The following is a 20000-nucleotide window of genomic DNA, read 5'->3' on the forward strand; positions in this document are numbered from 1 at the left end:
ATATATATATATATATATATATATATATATATAAATGTATATATGCACTTATCTAACTACACCTATCGAAAAGTCGACCAACGTCGAAAACGTCGTCGTCGAATGAATGAAACGTCGCAGTTGAGAAAGAAGGGCCCTCGCGACAAAAGCTGAAAGCAGGCCCAAAGGAGAGAGAAAGACAGAGACACACATAGAAAGAAAGAGAGAAAGAGAGAGAGAACGACTGCCAGTCAAACGACAAAATCCGGCTTTTTCGTTTATGACATCGAGTGTCGCCATACTATTTGACCGCATTTTGATTGACGTACACCGCAAATATAGGTATATACCGTTCTTCTAGATAGATTTCTGACGTGTGTCAACCCTCTTAGGCTCCTTCGTCCTCCCTCCATCCTATCCCTCCTAAACTCCACCTCTCCTCTCACCCTACCGTCACTAGCGATTATTGGCTACCGCTTAAAAATTCATCTTCACAATGCTTCTGTATTGTCATGATACTCTTGAAAAAGAAGAGAGAGAGAAAGAGAAAGAGAGATAAAGATAGAGAAAGAGAGAGAGAGTGAGAGAGAGAGAGAGAGAGAGAGAGAGAGAGAGAGAGTAAGTACTTGAGAGAAGTCGACGAAACGATTAACTTACGACGGTTTTTTCGCGTTAAGTGGTCCACTTCTTTCGATCGTGGTTCTCTTATTTATGCTTGTAGTTTTGATTTTTTGTTTTATTTTGTTTTGTTTTGTTTTGTTTTATTTTGTTTTCTTCTTTTCTTTTTTCTTTTTTTTTTTTTTTTTTTTTTCTTTTTGCTTTTTATACCCCCCGTATCCCAGCTGTCCGTGCTCGAGATTTGTCATCGTTATGGGATATAAGTACGTCACCGTGAATTTGAATCTTATTTTTAATTACGTTGAATCGTATACGTTATAGCCGATAATCGATATAAATTGCTAATTGTCAATGTTAATATTATTAAGAATTTTGTATTATTTAAAAAAAATGTAAGTTTTCGTGTAAGCGTAGAATCTTATAATAATTTCTATTCGTTCTTTTTATAACGATATAATATTTGATTAATTTAATAATAATAAAATGTAACGATTTATATGATCTACTATTTTTTATGTATACGTATCAAATATAATAAATTTATATATATATTTCTATATATATATATATATATTTCTATATATTATAAAAATATAATACTCTAAAAAATAAGGACATTTTTTTTATGCAGAAAGAATATATCAGGGAAAGATATATATATATATATATATATATAATTTCAAACGTGTTTTAACATCGTCGTATCGCCGTAACGCATCGCGATATAACGCGGCAGGAGCACAAAAGGAGCATGGATATTATCCTTCGGTCCGTGGATAAAGGACGACACGCGGCGGGGGCTTAAAACACGACGGGAGAAAAGAAGAAGCCGTCGACGGATCGATGAAATTAGCATGAAGCGTGAAGAGCCCCAGAGGGTGGACGATTCTTGAAGAGGGTGATGGGACGTTGGATAGAGACGTCATAATATTGTTCTCGAGTCCGGATTCTAAGATAATTTCTTTTAACGTCGAATTATTTTTTTTTCTTTTTGTTTCTTTCCTTTCTTTTTTTTTCTTTTTTTTCCTTTTTTTTTTTTTTTTTTTAATACCAAAATCAGACATTCTTAGATCCTTTGAATGGAATATTTTCTTAGGAAAAAAAAAAAAAGATTATTTTCTATCTTAGAATATCAGAGGATGATTGTCGACGTCAGATTTTTTTCAATTTTTGTTTGTTTTTAATCCTTAAACATTTGAACACTCCTAATAATGATTTCTTAAATTAAATTATCAAACGGAAAGAAACAAATAAGAAAACCAAAATAAAATTAGGATAATAATATTTATCGTATTACATTAATTTCTTTTTCTTATACACGAAAATGTATCGTTGATTTAGAATTAGTTAAAACGAATGACGAATTAGTATTATCGTATCTTTAAAATTATATCAATTTTTTTTTCAATCTTTATTCAAAGTGTGAAATACTTCGATGTCTAAAAAAATAAAAAAAAAAAAAAAAAAAAGCAAAAAGAAAATTATTCGGAACGTGAAAAGAGATAATGATAAAAAAGAATTACGAGAAATTATCATAATTGCAGCAAATTATATTGAACGTATTTCCGACATGTGGATATTAAAAGAAGAAAAAAAAAAAAAAAAAAAAAAAAGAAAAAAAAGAAAGAAAAAAGAATCATCGACGTAAAGAAACGATAATTATTATATCGATAAAAATCATGTTCACGAAAATTTTTCACGTTTTCACGTATTCTCGCAGGATCAATGTACACGTGTCGAATCCTCATATTTATGAGCTTTTTTTTTTTTTTTTCTTTTTTTATGAACGTTTATTCGCGGTAGTTGCGTATTTCCGTTCCCTTCTTTTCCGTTTCTCTCTCTCTCTCTCTCTCTCTTTCTTTCATTTTTCTTTTTTTATCCTCTCACTCGTATACGATACAAGTGTATGAATCGTGAAGAGCGGAAGAAGCGGAGGGTGCGACTCTCTTCTACTTTCCTCCTCATTCGGTCCACTTCCGTTGTCCTGAGGGTTCTATTGGGCTCTATACAGAGTAGCTTTATTATGGTGAAAACATTCCGGTGGAGTGGAGTAGGGTAATTCGATGCGCGTAATCGAGACACTGTTGGTGATATATATATATATATATATATATATATATATATATATATATATATTTATTTATTTATTTATATATACTTAAAAAATATGATGTTTTTAAAGAGAGAGAAAGAGAGAAATACTAAACGTGACAAAATTATTATTCATTATTTATCTCAATTATTTAATTTAAATTTAAAAATTCGTAAATTATTATGTACTGAAGAAAAAAGAGAGAGAGAGAGAGAGAGAGAGAGAGAGAGAGAGAAATATTAAACGCAAGAACGGTATCTCTTTATCACGATAAAAATTTAAAGAAAAAAGGAAAAGGAAAAGAAAAAAATAATTATTAACCGATTTTCATATAGAATTTTATTTCGATAATCTTTGTTATTATCGCGATAGGTATCGATCATGAGTATTACAAGTTTGACACTTGAACAGCTCGTTAACGAATAGATCTCTTCTAAAAAAAGATTTAGGAGGGTGCGATGATATGGTGGCACGTGTTACTCGCTACTTCCGCTAGAGTTATTCACGAAATATTATAACATGTCATTAGGCTAAACCCCCTTCGGTTTTATGATTCTCTCTCTCTCTCTCTCTCTCTCTTTGTATATTTGAGAGAAGGAAAGTAAATAAATCACAGGTTACGGTAAACCTGATTGTTACTCTCTTATGTATTACGAGAAATAAATGGAAGATAAATATGTATGACCTGTAATTCTATTGTTGTAGGTATGTTCAAAATATTGTTTAAAAAGAAGAAAAATAAAGAAGAAAAAAGGAAAAAAAAAGTAAGAAAGAAAGAAAGAAAGAAAGAAAGAAAAACGAATAGAGAAAGTGAATGAATCGTTCGAAGGGAATAAGTCAAACGTAGTTAATGACATATATGTCGAGCATTATGTGTTTCGAGTAAGGTTTAAAAGGTTCACTGACCCGTTTACGAGTGCCGCCGAAGCACATTTGCAAAGACGCGAAAGTGCACGTATTTTATAGCACGTGTCTCGAGATATCGATACGTCAATTACATTGAATAACGATCGAACGATCTGAACGTTTATTATCAATGTAATTATTTTCGATTCAATTTATATATAAATTTATATATATATATATATATATATATATATATATATATATACATCCATTATTTAATTTATTAATATTAAATATTATAAAAAATTATATATATATATATCCATTAATTTTGTTCAATTTGTCAACCATGTAACATCTTCGAAATGTATGATCGATTTCTATCTAATCTATTACGTATTTTATTACATTTTCAAGAAATATTGAAATTTCAGTCGTTTTTAAATAAGAACCGATTAGATCTTGACTTTTTTCTTTTTTTCTTTTATTCATTTATTTATTTATTTTTTTTTTTTCTTATATTAATTTTTTCTACCCGTAACATTTATTAAATGCACGATCGATACTTTTACGTTGTTCCCTTCGAGATAGAAAAAAGAAAAAGAAAAAAGAACGAAAAAACAGAAAAAGAAAAAGAATTTCGTATGCTATCCGACATTGTTGGCAATTTCTTGCCGATTATTTCCTATTACGATCGTAACAAATTTGGAATGAAAAAAGGACCCAAAGTGGCACGCGTCGTGTATGAGACGACGTTTCGAAATCTCTTTCGTGCGCCCTACGCAAAGTCAAGCCGTATGGCGTGGGAAAGCTCGACCGGTGTCGAATTGAGTCGATAGAGAAAAAAAAGGAGAGAAAGAGAGAGAAAAGAAAGAGAGAGAGAGAGAGAGAGAGAGGAGAGAGATGAATAGCGTGCAGTACGATATTGCACGCGTGACAACTCTATTAAGTCTGTTTGCGAACGTCGACATTATGTGTTTACCGTATCAACGAGACTTTTTTTTCTTCAAATTTCTGTTATAATTAGAAAAAAGAGAAAAGCAAAAGGGGGAAAAAAAAAGGAAATGAATTAATCAAAATCTTTATCTATATCATTTTTGCGTTTATAATAACATATTTTCAATCCAATTAACGGGGAAAATATTTTTATAATTTCGATGAATTACTACGAAATCAAAACTATGCGAATTTCTTAATCAACGACGATCATGACGATTTCGTATAACTCGAAAATCACCTACAAAACTATCCATCTGATCTCAACTGACGACTTATACGAATCTTCCTTTCTCCTGTATCGTTATCTCACGAGCCATTATTCTAGGAGATATCACAGTCGCTTTGATTTATCGTCGCCAACTACCAAGGAAGTTGCCTTTTCACAGTGTTTACTATCTATCGTCCATGTATCACCAACATTTTCACGTACAACGATAGTTCTTATCACCGCATGACAGAAAATGAAAGGAAAACGATACGAGTTTATCTACAAGCGAATTTTTTGTTTTGTTTTGTTTTGTTTTTTCCTTTGTTTTTATCTTTGTTTGTTTTTCTTTTCATTTTTCTTTTTTTGTTTTTTTTTTGTTTTTTTTTTTTTTTTTTTATTTCGTTTCTTTTTTCTAATTTTTTCTAAGAACGATCGAATACAATTAAATATACAAATTATCAATCATAAATATTATTCTAGTTCGGTGTATCGTTTGTATTTTTACACATAGCAATATTTCTTATCAATGGCGTCGTGACGAATATTCTCTTTTTCTTTTTTTTCTTTTTTTATAATTCACTCGATCGAATACAATTCAATGAAATTTACGATAATAATAAAAATTGCGAATATTCGTATATATTTTCATATCGTCTCTCGTTCTCACTCGTTGATAATATTAAGAATTATCGAAGGATAGGAGAGAGAAAGGGAAAAGAAAGAAAATGGAGAAAAGAATTCGTTATTAAAGAGTTATAAAGAAAAAAAGAAAAAACAAAAACAAAAAAAAAAAAAAAAGAAAAGAGAGAGAAAAAAAGAAACGTCGAATGGTTTGATTTCAGGAAAGAAAGAAAAATATTTTTTTTTCTCCCCTAAGTACTCTTTGCCGGTAACGAATTGTACCGCAAATGATCTCCCTAACGTGACGACCGTTAGGACGGAATAGCAACCCTCTTGGTTTTTCAACGGTGCGAAGAAGAAGCACAACGTGATGTCGTCCTGTGGTTGCTATCAAGGCACAAATTACGGCACTGTGAAGAAAAAAAAAAATAACGAGAGAGAGAGAGAGAGAGAGAGAGAGAGAAAGGGAGAGAGATACACGTTCTCCGACTTTTACATCCAGTCGAGTATGCAGAGAAAAAGAGAAAGAGAAAGGAGAAAGAGAAAGAGAAAGAGTGGCGGTAGGTAGTAGAAGAGAGGGATATAAAAGAGGGTAGTACGGGGTGGGACTGGACGAGCGGTCGCACCAGCAAGCAAGATACAAATTACATTTAAATAGAAGTCGAGGAACGCAAGGTATTCGCAATTTAAACGGAGGGTGGTTCAGAGAGAGAGAGAGAGAGAGAAAGAGAGAGAGGAACAGTGGGACGGTAAAAGGTTGAATTCGAAATGTGCTGTGTGAAGGAAAAGGAAAGAAAATCCATAAAGAGATAAAAAGAGGAAGATGGATAGATAGATAAACATACAGAGAGAGAGAGAGAGAGAGCTAGTATCAATCCTATTATCTCTTTTCATCTTTTTTGATTTAATCTATAATTTCGACTTTTAATCCGTATCGCGTTCAATATGTATACATATACAGGGTGATACCATTACATATATATATATATATATCTACTATCATCACGTAAAACTTGAGAAGAAGCTTGAAAAGAGAATAGGATAGTGAGTGAGATAGAGTGAGATTCAGTATTTAACAGCACACTATAGGGGTTCCCCGAAAAGTATGGGGGTGGTCGAGGATGCCACGCGTCGAACGTTATTGCCTCCTGCTTTCTCTATCAAACGATGAGTCCCACCCGTAGAGAGAAAAAGAGAGAGAAACAGAGAAAAAGAAAGAGAGCGAGAGAGAGAGAGAGAGAGAGAGAGAGAACAAGAGAGGAGTATCCTCTTCGAAATTCTCCTTCACCGACGAGCTTTGGATGATAGTTTCCGAATGGAGAGTGCACTCCGGGATACGCCACGTGCGCGATTTTACACCGTTTTAGACGCCGCCATCCCCTCCCCAAGCTCCAACCTCCCCCAAACCCCTATCTATTTAGGGGAACTAGTCTGAAAATGTTGGATCGAAATGATTCCTTCGAGAGTACGTTAAAGTATCGATCCAATAAAATTCATTTTTAATCAAATTTAGATTAAAATCGAATTCATTTAATTTTACGTTTACTCGAGAAGAAGAAAAAAGAAAAAGAAAATGATTCCTTATTTATAGATAATTCGATATCATTAGTATATCTGTCGGAATGTGTGTAAATTTGATGATTAAATGCATTTAAAAATTATGAAAGAGAGAGAGAGGAAAGAAGAGAAAGAGAGAGAGAGAGAGAGAGAGAGAGAGAGAGAGAGAAGATAATCTAAACCTCAGACGTATTAGATATATACTTATATGATAATTTAGAAAAGGCATCGGATCGCGAGAAATCGTATAAATATATATATATATAATACGTAGATAAATATCTACGTATATATATATAAAGAGAAGATCGAAAAGGCGCGATCGACGGTGGAATTGTATCGGCAATGGAAACGCGCCGAGATAAATTCCACGTGTAGTGCCTTGCGTCAAATCGTATTGCGTATCGCACGATCGAAGTTTCTTCATCGATCGAAATCGAAGCGAGGAAGAAGAAGAAATGAAAGAAAAAGACAAAGGAGGATGATGAAGAAAGAGAAAAGGATGGTCGGAGATAAAAAGGTTCGAAAGAAAGAAAAGGAAAGAAAACAAAAAATGATCCTCGATCGGTTGATGATCCCGTTCGTGATGGCGGAACGAGAAAAGGAAAAAGAGAGAGAAACGAATTCTTTGTATGCGTGCGTTTAGATGACGTGCTTGTACGTATATATGCATGTATGTATGTATCTATGTATATATGTATGTATGAATGTATGTGCGTGTACGCGTGTATAGGAGAAATGAAGGAGGAATATAGTTTCGAAAAGAAAACAAGAAAAAGAAGAGAAAAGAAAAGGAAAGAAGAAAAAGAAAAAGAAAAGAAAAAAGAGAAAAAGAAAGAAAAAAAATTCAAAGATCGTCGATACGATAACGCCTCGTGAAGGAAAATGTCCCGAAGACAATCAATCGGTCGGCCTGTAAACCGATATCCTTCGTGCGTAGGGTGCTCTCCGGGTCCGTATAGTCGTACTCTGGGCCCTGTTGAGGAGGGACCAGAGGAAAAGATAAAAAAAAAGTGAGAGGAGAAGTAGAATATGCAAGGCCCAAGAGAGGAGACACGTTCTCGAGGATCCTGATTGGACGAGACAGCCGGTATACGGCGGTCGAACTTGGACGGCATGGTGTAGGGTTGCGAAAGCAGTCAGCGGTTAAAATGACGTTAACTGCTTCGACAGAGGGTATCCCCACTCTTTCAATCTTTCTCTTTCTTTCTCTCCTTTTTCTTCTTTTTTTCTTTCCCTCTCTACTCCCCCCGGCCCCTGAGAAGCAAGAAGTAGGAGGTACCTGCCATCTTGCACTTGGTTTCGTTCTAACGGCGTAGAAAAGAAAAAGAAAAAAAGGAAAAAAAGAAAAAACAAGGAAGAAGAAAAAAAAGAAGATACACCATATGATTTATCAGATATATGTTTGTTATATTTTATAATAACTGAGATAAATCTATAATGGATTTCTTCTTTTTTTTTTTTTTTTTCTTTTTTCTTTCTTCTTTTCCTTTTCTCTTCTTTCATTTATATTTCAAATCCGCGACTTTGTTTCTATTCTTCATTTTTCTTTTTTTTTCCCTCTCAATCTCTCATTCCATCTGTTTTAAAATCAACGCCACAGCGTGAACTGGGAAATAAAGTAGAGGCGAATTAAAAAAGAGATATATATATATATATAGAGAGAGAGAGAGAGAGAGAAGGAGAGAGATATGATAGAAGAAAGAGAAAATCATGTGAAAGGAGAGAAGAATTCTGAGGCGTTATGGCTCGCATTAATATCAGAACGATGGAGGGTATCGAGCCGGGTTAGAACGATGCGGCAGCCGTCGGCATAGGAAATTAATTCCGCGAAAACCCTTCGTTGGTGCATCGTCCGGCACGGCAATGTCGTCGACGACGACGGTCCGGTGATTAAAAGGGACGTCGGGTAGAGGAGGATGGCGTCGGAGAAAGAAAAAGAAGAGTTTGGTTGCGCGGTAGAAGCGCCATGCTGCTGGATCGACCCGTGGCTTGCGAGAGAGGAACGGGGAAGGGGGTTCAGACGAGACGAAGCGACGACGATGGCAACGGCGAAAGCAGAAGAAGAAGAAGAAGAAGAAGAAGAAGAAGAAGAAGAAGAAGAAGAAGAAAAGAGAGTAGAAGAAGAGGAAGAATAAGAAGAAAAAGGAAGATGGAAAAGTAGGAGTAAGAATAGGAGTAGGAGAAGGAGAAGGTGGAAAAAAGAGGCGAGCCAAGAGAGAAAGAAGGATGGATGAGAGAGAAAGAGAGAGAGAGAGAGAGAGTATGGGAGAGGTAGAGGAAGAGGGTGGAAGTTAGTGGCGGGTCGGTGAGAAATACATAATGCAGTAGCCGGACGTCTCCGACACCCCCTAACTCAGCCCCTCCGTTGGAGCCGCCGGAGCTTCGAAGAGGGCTGCCGCTTCGCGAGAGGACGAAGGGCCGAGAGGACGAAGGGGTGCATTGATTTACGCGGCCAGGGCAAGCCGAGGGTGTCTCCAAGGCGGACGTGCAGGGGCCAACAATTCACTCGCCTCGGGTTCCAGGAGCCATCCATTACTTTGCCTCTTCCACCCCCTTCCCACCAAGCTCTCATCCCCCTCTCGCCCTCTCCTTCCCTCCCTCCCGTCCTTCCAAGTCCCACTCCATCTTCTCCGACTCTACCGTTTCTCTCGCTCTTTCCTGTTAGCTGTTTCACACTATCTCTCTCTCCCTCTCTCTCTCTCTCTCTCTCTCTCTCTCTTTCTCTCTCTTTCACTCTTTCTCGTTTCCTCTACTCGGCATTGTTGCGGTTACTTACCGCATCCAACGAGTACGTCGCTATTGCCACGTCGAAGAGGAAATCTACGGAGTGGTCGTCTCCTCTCGTGATCGACGATCCATCCTTCGATTTCTCTTAATCATTTTATCCTACGCCCAGTCGCCAACCTTCCACGTTTATATCTATCTTAGACCCCTTTAGTTAGACGAGATAAACGAGATCCGATCGAAGTTCTTTTATCGTTTTTTCTTTTTTCTTTTTTTTTTTTTTCTCTTAGATAAACGCGATCCGTGATAATCTAAAGATATGCTGATAGAATTTTGATCGGTATTGAATGAAATAATTCATTGATATAATTGTATTAATCGTTAATTATTACGGCGAAGAGTATCGAGGCAAAATATAAAAAAAAAAAAAGAAAGAGATAGAGAGAGAGAGAGAGAGAGAGAGAGAGAGAGAGAGAGAGAGAATTAAAAAGAAAAGAAAAGGGATAAGAACAAAATGAGATTTTAGAGAGAAACACTTGTTAGAGAGACAGAGTAACCTCGGAAAACGTTAGACACCTACTACCAGACATCTCCTGTAAATTTTCATCCTTGGACCTTCCCATTCGTGGTAGAGACTATTAATTACGTGGATACGCTCGGTCACCGCGGGAAACCGTGCCATTCCCCGATCCACCATCCCCCTCCCCCTATCTAACCGTACGCGCCTCGTGATACCCATGATTTTCTACCCTTGGATCAGGGAGTTCCAGAGAGATAGATAGATAGATAGATACAGAGAGTGAGTGAGAGAATGAGAGACTGGGACAGAAAGAGATATATATATATATATACATACATACATACATACATACATACATACATACATATATATATATATAGAGGGAGAGAGAGAGACAGAAAGAGGGAAGAGTAGCGGTATAGATGTCGTATGTCCGAGAGAGGGTTGCCGATGGAGGCGTTGGCGATTTCGTTGGTAATGGTGATGGTGTACGGCTACTGGTGATGGTACAGCATTGACATGGAACCCTACCAGAGACTACCTCCCACACCCCTTAAGGAACGTCCTGGTCGAGTCCTGGACACCTCGACAAATGTAATCTCGGTGTTCAGTGATGCTCATTCGTAAAGGCTGCCAAAGGTGTGCTCGATAAGTTCTCATAAATAACCATTGAAATTTCTTGATTTAATTGTTCATTATTCAACGTTAGAGAAAAATAGAAAATAAATAATAAATTATCGACGAAATTTACGATCACGTAATTTACACGATAATTGCAATTATATCAAAACTTTGTAACGAATAATTGTATAAAAAATGGACACGTTTGAAACATTGTTTAGAATTTTTACGAGAGAGTAAGGAAGAAAAAAAAAAAAAGAGAAAAAAGGAAATTATATCGTACGTTCTCGATTTATAAAATAATTTTTTTTTTCTAGATAGAAAAAGAGAGAGACAGAGGGAGAGAGAGAGAGAGAGAGAGAGAGAGAGAAATGAGAGCCTCTGGATGGTATCCCGAAGGCAGTGGCGCGAGTAAACCAATAACGCGTCCGCCACGCCGGCTGCCAGATTCAAATCCAGGGAGGACCGAAACTGGTAGGTATTCGACGAGGAAACGGATAGTGGAGACTCCGCAGGACATTTCGAATCCATCTCCGCGTCCTGCTGGCTTTTCGGGTTTGTCACGCCATTGCTTCGATTCGATCTCACGAATCTCTCTCTCTCTCTCTCTCTCTCTCTCTCTCTCTCTCTCTCTCTCTCTCTCTCTCTGTCGCGTTTGAATAATCGAAGAGAGTAAAAGATTCTTTTTGTATGTAATCGATCTATTATCTCTCTCCCTCTCTCTCTTACTGTTTCTCAAAATATAATACAATATTTATTTATTTATATATTTATATATATATATATATATATATATATATATATATAAATATAACAAAGTTGAGGAAATGAATAATAAACTTAAGACCAGTCGAAAGATTCGCGAATAAGCGAGCGAGAAATTCTTGGTAGTCGACTTCGAGACGATATTCTTCCCATTCTACGCGTATCCAATTTGATGGCATTACAATAACGGGGGTAATGTCTGAGAATAATGAAATTTCCTCCAATCACCGCGATTCGCTTGGAATACGTTCCTCCGTGTTCCTCCTATTTCTCTCTCTCTCTCTCTCTCTCTCTCTCTATCTCTCTCTATCTCTCTCTCTTTCTCTCTTCCCTATCTCCCTCTACATCCCTCCACTTTTTCTTTCTTTTCCAAAGGTAAACCCTGTCCCGACGTCTACGTTGAAAAGCAAAGACACAGACAGGTATAATATGGATATGGTGGGGTAGTAGGAGAAGGAGGAGAAGGAGGAGGAGGAGGTTTAGGAACGTCGGGAAACGTTTTTGAATCAATCCCGTCACCGAGTTATTTCGTTTCCTCATCAAAGCTCAGAAAGAAAAATTCTTTCTCTCTTCGGAATTGAAAATAAGTATCTAAGTGTAAGAAGAAATTTAAATTATTTATTTCTTTTTCTTCTTTACTTCATTCCCAAACCACTCCCCGCCACACTCTTTTCCTATCTTTGTTTTTTTTCGTCCATCAGGTTTGATTTATTTTCTAAGATTTTCTTTCCTTCTCTTTTCATTTCATTTCATTTCATTTCTTTTTTCTTTTTTCTTTTTTCTTTTTTTTTTTGTTTCTTTTCCTTTTTCTCTCGAAAGAAAACATTTATATTTAAGCATTATTACGAACTGATAAAACAAATGAAATATATATTATTATTATTATTATTATTATTATTATTATTATTATTATTATTATTATTATTATTATTATTATTATTATTATTATTGTACATATATCTTGTCTACATTCTCAAATTCACATCTTGAAAATCTCTGAGTGTGTTTCAAACGGATACCTACTCATACCTAGAAGGCGCAATAATTCTCAGAGCGTAACTGTAGGTAGGTACTGGTAATGGAATATTACACGGGCCATTAAAGAAACGTTAATCTTGCCCACAACAAGTTCAGAAGCGCTCGCAGGATGCTCAAACGCGGTACGGGGATTATACGGTGTACACCGTAGCTTTGATCCTCCAACGGCCTCGAGGCCCTCCGGCACCCGTATAATTTGTTAAAACGCGAAACTCTACGAGCATCTCTCTCTCTCTCTCTCTCTCTCTCTCTCTTTCCCCCTTCCTTTACTGCTACTACAACTTCCACCTCCATCAACCTCCACCTTTACCTCCACTTATTCCTCCTCCTGTTCCTTTTTCTTCTTCTTCTTTTCCAGCGAGAATTACGTCATGATGTTACATGTCCGTTTATCCTCCATTATAAATAATATATGAATTTATGTATATTTAAAAGAGGAAAAAGAAAAAAAATCACAAAAAAGAAAAATAGAAAGAGAGAGAGAGAAAATAAAAGAAAATGGTGGACGACAAGGTAAGGTCGTGGCGATAATAAGATAAAAAGTATAGTTAAAGGAATCCTTTTGAATTCATGCGGCTACATTTCGCTTACATTACTCCTCGTAGTAGGATGGTGCGAAAGGGATAGGAGGGATGTGGGAGTAGAGGGTAGGTGGTAGAATGAGAAGATGAAAGATGAGAAGGGAGGCGAGGATTATCGGTAGATTAATTCGCAAAATTTAATAGGAAATACGTTTAGGATGGTAACTTGGACGTCTACAAAGGCTAAATTTTCTTCTCTCTTTCTCTCTCTCTCTCTTTCTTTTTTTCTCTTTTTTTCTCTTTGTCGAACCTTTGACACTTTTTTTCTCTCACGTCGATAAGAATGCCGTTCCATTCTTTTTATTCGAAACGGGGTTGGGGGCGCGTACACCTCGAAGCCATTACGAAGGCGTGAGCGAGAAGGATAAAGCAAAGGAAGGAAGGAAGGAAGGAAGGAAGGAAGGAAGGAAGGAAGGAAGGAAGGAAAGAAGAAAATGAGAGAGAGAAAGAGAAAGAAAGAAGAGGAAAGGAGAATTTAGCGACCCTCTTTTGCTTTTTACCCCTAAGCAAGTCGAGAGCCCCTTAGCCACCGTTTATTGGACGCATGCAAATATCCATGGCAACCAGCTACGTCGAGCAGTACCACCATGAAGAAAGAGAGAGAAAGAGAGAGAGAGAGAGAGAGAGGAAAAAAGAGAGAGAGAGAGAGAGAGAAAAAAAAAGCAAGAGGACCGACCCCCTTCGTGAACTCTGACGCGATGGGGAGAAGAAAGAGTAAGATTTCGAGATTGCAAGGGAAAAAAAAAGAAAAGAAAGAGAGAGAGAGAGAGAAAAAAAGAAGAAAGAGACGTCAAAGAATCTCCTTTTGATCCATGCGTCGCATTTCCCTTCTCCTTTTCGAGCAATCTCTTAATTGATTCCCTTGTTCTTGAAACGTTTTCTCGTCTTTCTCTTTTGCTTTTCCGCGCTTCTCGCTCTCCCCCACTTCTCTCCTCGCTCGTTTCTCCTATCCCTCCCCATCACCACCCCTCCCCCCCCCTTCCACACTCACCCCCGACCGGTTCTCTTCTAAACTGAAATATTTTTTTATAATATCGGTAGTAAGAAAATTCCGTGGTGGAACTTTGTCGAATGAATTTGTTTATTTTATTTCTTTTTTTTTTTTTTTTTCTTTCTTTTTCTCTTCAAATTTTCAATCAGAAAAAGGAAACGTCTTATATTATATTATATCCTTTTTTGTTTTTTTATCTTCGACATTCATAATGGAAAGCGAACGCATTCGTATTATATACAATCGATTAGGAAGAACATTATGTTTCATTTTAATATCTCATAGAAAAGAGAGAGAGAGAGAGAGAGAGAGAGAGAGAGAAAATGAGATAAGGAAGAAGATGAAATGATTCGCACATTTTTTATTTTTTCGGGCGAGCTATCATGCCTGGTTTTTATTCTTCCTATTTATCTGTCCAATTATTGTATTATCAGTCCAATGATAAACATTTTCTATAATATTAGAAACAAATTCTAATGGACAATTCTGTGAGTTTGTTTCTAAAAAAGAAATTTTCTATAGATTTATCAAATGGACAATATCGAACCCATTTCTATGGCTTCTAATTTAGAAAATTTCTACGACACATTTCTACGACTTCTAAATTTTTATATCGAGGAATAAATTTTTATTATTACGAAAAAAAGAAAAAAAAAAAAAAAAAAAAAAAGCAAACAAACAAAAAGAGAAAAAAAATGAGCTCTCATCAAAATGAAATTTTGTATATTATTAATTTGTCAAGTAAATTATAAACGAACTATGTATTTTTCTCATATGATTTCTCGATTGGTATTAAAGGAGAAACAAAAAAAAAAAAAGAAAAAAAAAAATAGGAAAAAGAAAGAACACAATCGATTTACTTTCGTCTTTCCTAATTATCTATCTATCTAACCATTAGCAGTTTAACAGCAATCTAACGACAACCTAACAGCAGCCATCCTCTCTATCTTTCTCTTTCTTTCTCTCTCTCTCTCTCTCTCTCTCTCTCTCATCCTCCCTCCGCGAAAGTCGACTCGCGCTATCTATGTAAATGCGGTCGTGTTTTGTGTGAGTAGACAAAGCCTCGTTGACAATACGCCTGCGCGTTCATCCCCCCTTTCCCTCCCACTCCCTCTCTTACCATCTCTTTTCCACACCCCCCTATCCTCCTAAACCCCTCCCCTCCCCTTCCTCCTTACTACAACCATCCTCAATCCTCCTCACCTCCTCTCGTTCCTCTCATACCGAAAAGTTGGGCTCCATTACGTGTGTTTTGCGACATGCTTTATGACATCGTCTTTACAACCGTTCTCTCGTTGAGCACGCTCGTACCAGCCCTTTACTGACAACATGGTGAACGCTTTTAAACGCGTTTACGTGCGTACAAGTATCTCGATACTCTATGTATTGTATAAACATATATATGTATGTATGTTTATTTTATGTACGTATCTATATATTATCAGTTCTTTATTTTCTGAAGATATGTATGTATGTGTATGTATGTAATATATATATATATATATTACATAGTTCTATTATGTAAGATTTTAAATATTATTTCAATAAAAATTTGTTTGATTTTTAATATAAATGTATCTTATGTAAATATAGTTCGTGTACGGACATAATAAAATACAACTATAATTATAATTTACTGAACTAATATTAAATATTCGTTAACGTTAAATACATACGTTGCAATAAAATCATTATATTTAAAAATTACTATTATAGAAATAAAAATGGAAATTAATTTGGAAAATAAAAAGAGTAAACATTTTCTAAGAGAACGAAAAATAATGTAGGTAACATTGAAAGATCTTTAAAAGGAGAAAAAATTCCTTTTTTTTTCTTTTTTTTGTTTTTTCAAATATAAAATATTAAATATTCAAATAGGTGTATAAATTTTTTAAATTAAATAATATTAAATGTTCGTCGATTTTAAAATATTATATCAAACCGTTGAAGAAATTACTTGATATTAAAAATTATAATATATTCCCTATAAACGATTTCAAGATGTTAACGAATATTCAAATGCATTTTTCTATTTTTATGTCAAAATAAAATTGATATGAATAAAATCCGATTCCAATGATATCTTCTATTTCATAACATTTTTGAAATTTCTTTTACCCTACACATATATATATATATATACATATATATATAGTCTTTTTTATATAATATATATATACATATATATATATATATATATATATATATATATATACATATACATACATACATACATATATACGTATATACAGTATATGTATGTAATATGATGCAGATGATGTAAATATGTATGACGACATAAAAGAATAAATCGAAAGGTGCGGTAAACGGGCTACTCACGCTTGGAATGTTGTCGTTCGTGCACACGCCCTCTTGAAGTAAACGATCTCTGATCTCCCAAGCAAAGATCGACGGGCACTCACTTTTATAAAGTGAAATCTTGCTGACGACTTCCGCCGTGGCCACTCGCGGCTTACTGCCGCCAATGGCCCTTGGCCTTATAGATCCGGTCTCATAGTACCTGCAACAATAATATTTTGCGGTACAATTTAGTAACCTTGCGTATGGACTTATCAAGTCCTCGTTTAATTCTTCTCATATTCGATACAACAAAATTTTGCATCCTTTCTTGTCTTCTTCTTTTCGTTTCTTTTTTTTTTTTCTTTTTAATTTTTTTTTTCTTTTTTTTCTTTTTCAAACTCGAAATTCGGACGACGAGAAGAATGATCTGTTTCTCCTTTTGTCTTTTTCTTTCTTTCTTCTTTTTTCTTTTTTTTTTTTTTCTTTTTTTTTCCATACGAAGAATTCCAAGTAAAGTTGAAGAATACGATATATGATTTATCGAAGATATAATCAATGTTACGTACAAAAGTGATACTTGTGCTTCTCGGTATTAAACAAACAATGTTACAAAGAAAAAGAAAAAGAAGAAGATAAATATTAAAAGATAAGGATACTTCAAGAAAAAAGAAGAAGATAAATATTAAAAGATAAGGATACCTCTAAGAGAAAAGAAGAAGATAAATATTAAACGATAACGTTACTTCACAAATATGTTTTTAATGTATTTATAAAACTTCATTCTGATCTTTATCTCTACGTTAATTAATTTATGCTATACCTTCAATGATATATGATTTATCCTAATATATGACGAAGTTAAAGGAACCCATATATTCATTTTAAATATATGTACATATATGTTTATATGAAAGAGAGAAAAAGAGAGAGAGAGAGAGAGAGAGAGAGAGAGAGAGAGACAGAGAGATCGGTAGTTTAACGATTTCATCGTCGATAATGTTTACACAGATGTCACGAACAGAACTCATGAACATGATCGCTAATATAATGATGTTTTTTCCTCTTCTTTTTTCTTTTTTACCTTTTTTTCTTTTCTCTTTTTTTTTCGTGTAATTTAATCCTCTAAAAATTTTCGAAGATTATTTCTGTCGATTTCTATCGTTTCTAGCGGTGATATTATTAAAAACAAAAAAAAAAGAAAAGAAAAAGAAAAGATAAATAAATCAACAAATAGCACATGCAGTATTTCAACCAACCTGCCAAGGATCTTCGAAACGCAGCCATTGCTGACCTGCAGGATCCTTGAGATGTCGCAAGGACGTGCCCCGGAATGAGCTAATTCGACGATCTTTTGCCTCGTCGAATCAGGAAGCGGTCTACCACCGACGAAGACACCACCCAATTGGTTCACTCCGCTGTGACCTTGAAGAGAAAACATTTCTTTATTAATAAAAAAATTAAGAATTATACGATTTCAAAAGAATTATTTTGTATTTTTTTTCTTTTGCTTCTTTTTTTTTTTCTTCATATCAATTATTGAAGTTGATACGGATCAAGTGGATTCACTTTTAAGAATTATCTTGTTTTAATTTTGAGCGCTAAGTATTATCTCAAATTTTCATTAAAAAATTTACAAGAAAAAAGAAAAAGGAGACGTTGTTTCCAAACGATTCGATAATATATTTTCTTTTGATTTAACAGATAAAATAATCAATTAATTTTTATATCAAGATTTTCCTTACGTCAATTTTGAGTATTAAGCATTACTTCATGTTGTTATAAAAAATTTATGAAAGAAATAAAGTAAAGAAACATTGCGAAGATAAAACGTGAAGTGTTTCCGAACGATTGAATAATTCTTTTTTGAATGAAATCAATAAAAGCAAGTAACTGCTGATAATGTGATAAATTGATTTTTATCATGATTTTTTTCTCGTGTCAATTTTGAGCATTAAGCATTGTACTGTGTTTTCATAAAAAGTTAATAAAAAGAAAAAGAAAAGAGAAACATGTCGAAGGTAACGAGTGATGTGTTTCCAAACGATTGAATAATTGTTTTTCTCTTTTTCTTTTATATATATATATATATATATATATATATATATATATATATATATATATATAATATATAATAGAACTATTAAAAATAAAATGTGACGTGTTTCCAAACGATTGAAAAATTTATGATCACATTTAGTCGACTCAAATACACACACACACACACAAAAGAGTAAAATTCCCTACATCTTACAAAGATATTTTCGCAACAATAATTTTGCTGTCTCATAGATCACGTATTTTTTCTGTGTTCTTTCTAACTTCAACCCCGATCAACCAAAAAAAAGAAGAGGAAAAAGAAATAAAGAAAAAGAAAAAAAGAAGAAAAAGAAAGAGAAAAGAAAGAGAGAGAGAGAAAGAGAGAAAAAAGAAAAAAGCGTTTCTTTGCTTTATCGTTCTTACATCATCGCATACTTTTCACGCGCGTTAGAGATCAATCGTTTTTTTTTCAAGGACGATGACATAGCTTAGAAAGGGTCGTTCATAAAGAAAGAGAAAGAGAGAGAGAGAGAGAGAGACGATCATAGAAGCTGTTCTATCGTAGATAACTTTACGATTTATTTTGTCCTTGACAAGACGTAAACCACACGAACGTTCGCCAAGTTGCCACGCCTCGATTTTTTTCAGAAGAGAGAGAAAGAGTGAGAGAGAGAGAGAGAGAGAGAAGGAATTATGATGATGTTAGATTCTTCAATCGTTAGAGAACAAAGAACGATGCAGGGTGTTTCTATTTTTTTTTCTTTTTTCTTAGAAAATAGCTCCTTAAAAAATATTTCTAACTTTTAACGGCTTCTTTCACAATCTTTAATTTTCATAAATAATAATAATAATAATAATAATAATAATAATAATAATAATAATAATAATAATATTAATAATGATAACAATATCGAAGATATAATCGAGAACACGCTAAATATTAAAAATAATTATAATAATTATGAAAAAATAAAATAATCAACGTTCGTTCATTATCTCGAAATGAAAAATAATAATAATAATAATAATAATAATAATAATAATAACGATAATAATAATCATTATAAAATAACATATATTGGATGATCGTTCTTTATCCAATATAAAACACATAGGCGGAAACAGTCACAGATAGATACAGACACACACTTACATATGTAGATAAATAAAAAAAAAATATATATATATATATATATACATTTATATATGTAAAACGATAAAGCCGAGGGATCCCACAAAATGTGGGGCTCCATTTAACGCGAAGGACGCGTTTGCGAATCGTCGATTCCCAAAAACTTCCCGTCGAGGCTAATTCGACATGTCGTCGGGGTGGCAGTCAGTCAGTTGAAAGAGGGAGAGAGAGAGAGTGAGAGAGAGAGAGAGAGGAAGAGAGAGAGAGAGAGAAAGAGAGTCATATAAGGGAGATTTACGAGCGTACGCCATCGACGAGAAGGGAGAAGAGGAGAGGAGAGAAGAGGGGAGGAGAAGAGAAGAGATGA

General features: G+C 34.6%; 1 protein-coding gene across 9 annotated transcripts in view; it reads right to left on the bottom strand.

Moving 5' to 3' along the window:
• Positions 1-20000, bottom strand: part of LOC124954691 (paired box protein Pax-6-like) — a 108576-nt gene that overhangs the window by 42597 nt on the left and 45979 nt on the right. For 8 of the 9 annotated variants that reach the window (XR_007102622.1, XM_047508020.1, XM_047508013.1 and 5 more), the window contains exons 3-4: positions 17721-17886; positions 16504-16687 (exon numbers count right to left, since the gene is read on the bottom strand). Coding sequence is in view for 8 of the 9 variants with exons in the window: in XM_047508020.1 (XP_047363976.1) it covers positions 16504-16687; positions 17721-17886 (350 nt within the window). In the remaining variant the exon portion in view is untranslated. The remainder of the gene's footprint in view (positions 1-16503; positions 16688-17720; positions 17887-20000) is intronic. The other variant, XM_047508029.1, reaches the window with a different exon arrangement.

The sequence above is a fragment of the Vespa velutina genome, chromosome 1 (assembly GCF_912470025.1).
Source record: "Vespa velutina chromosome 1, iVesVel2.1, whole genome shotgun sequence".
NCBI lineage: Eukaryota > Metazoa > Arthropoda > Insecta > Hymenoptera > Vespidae > Vespa > Vespa velutina.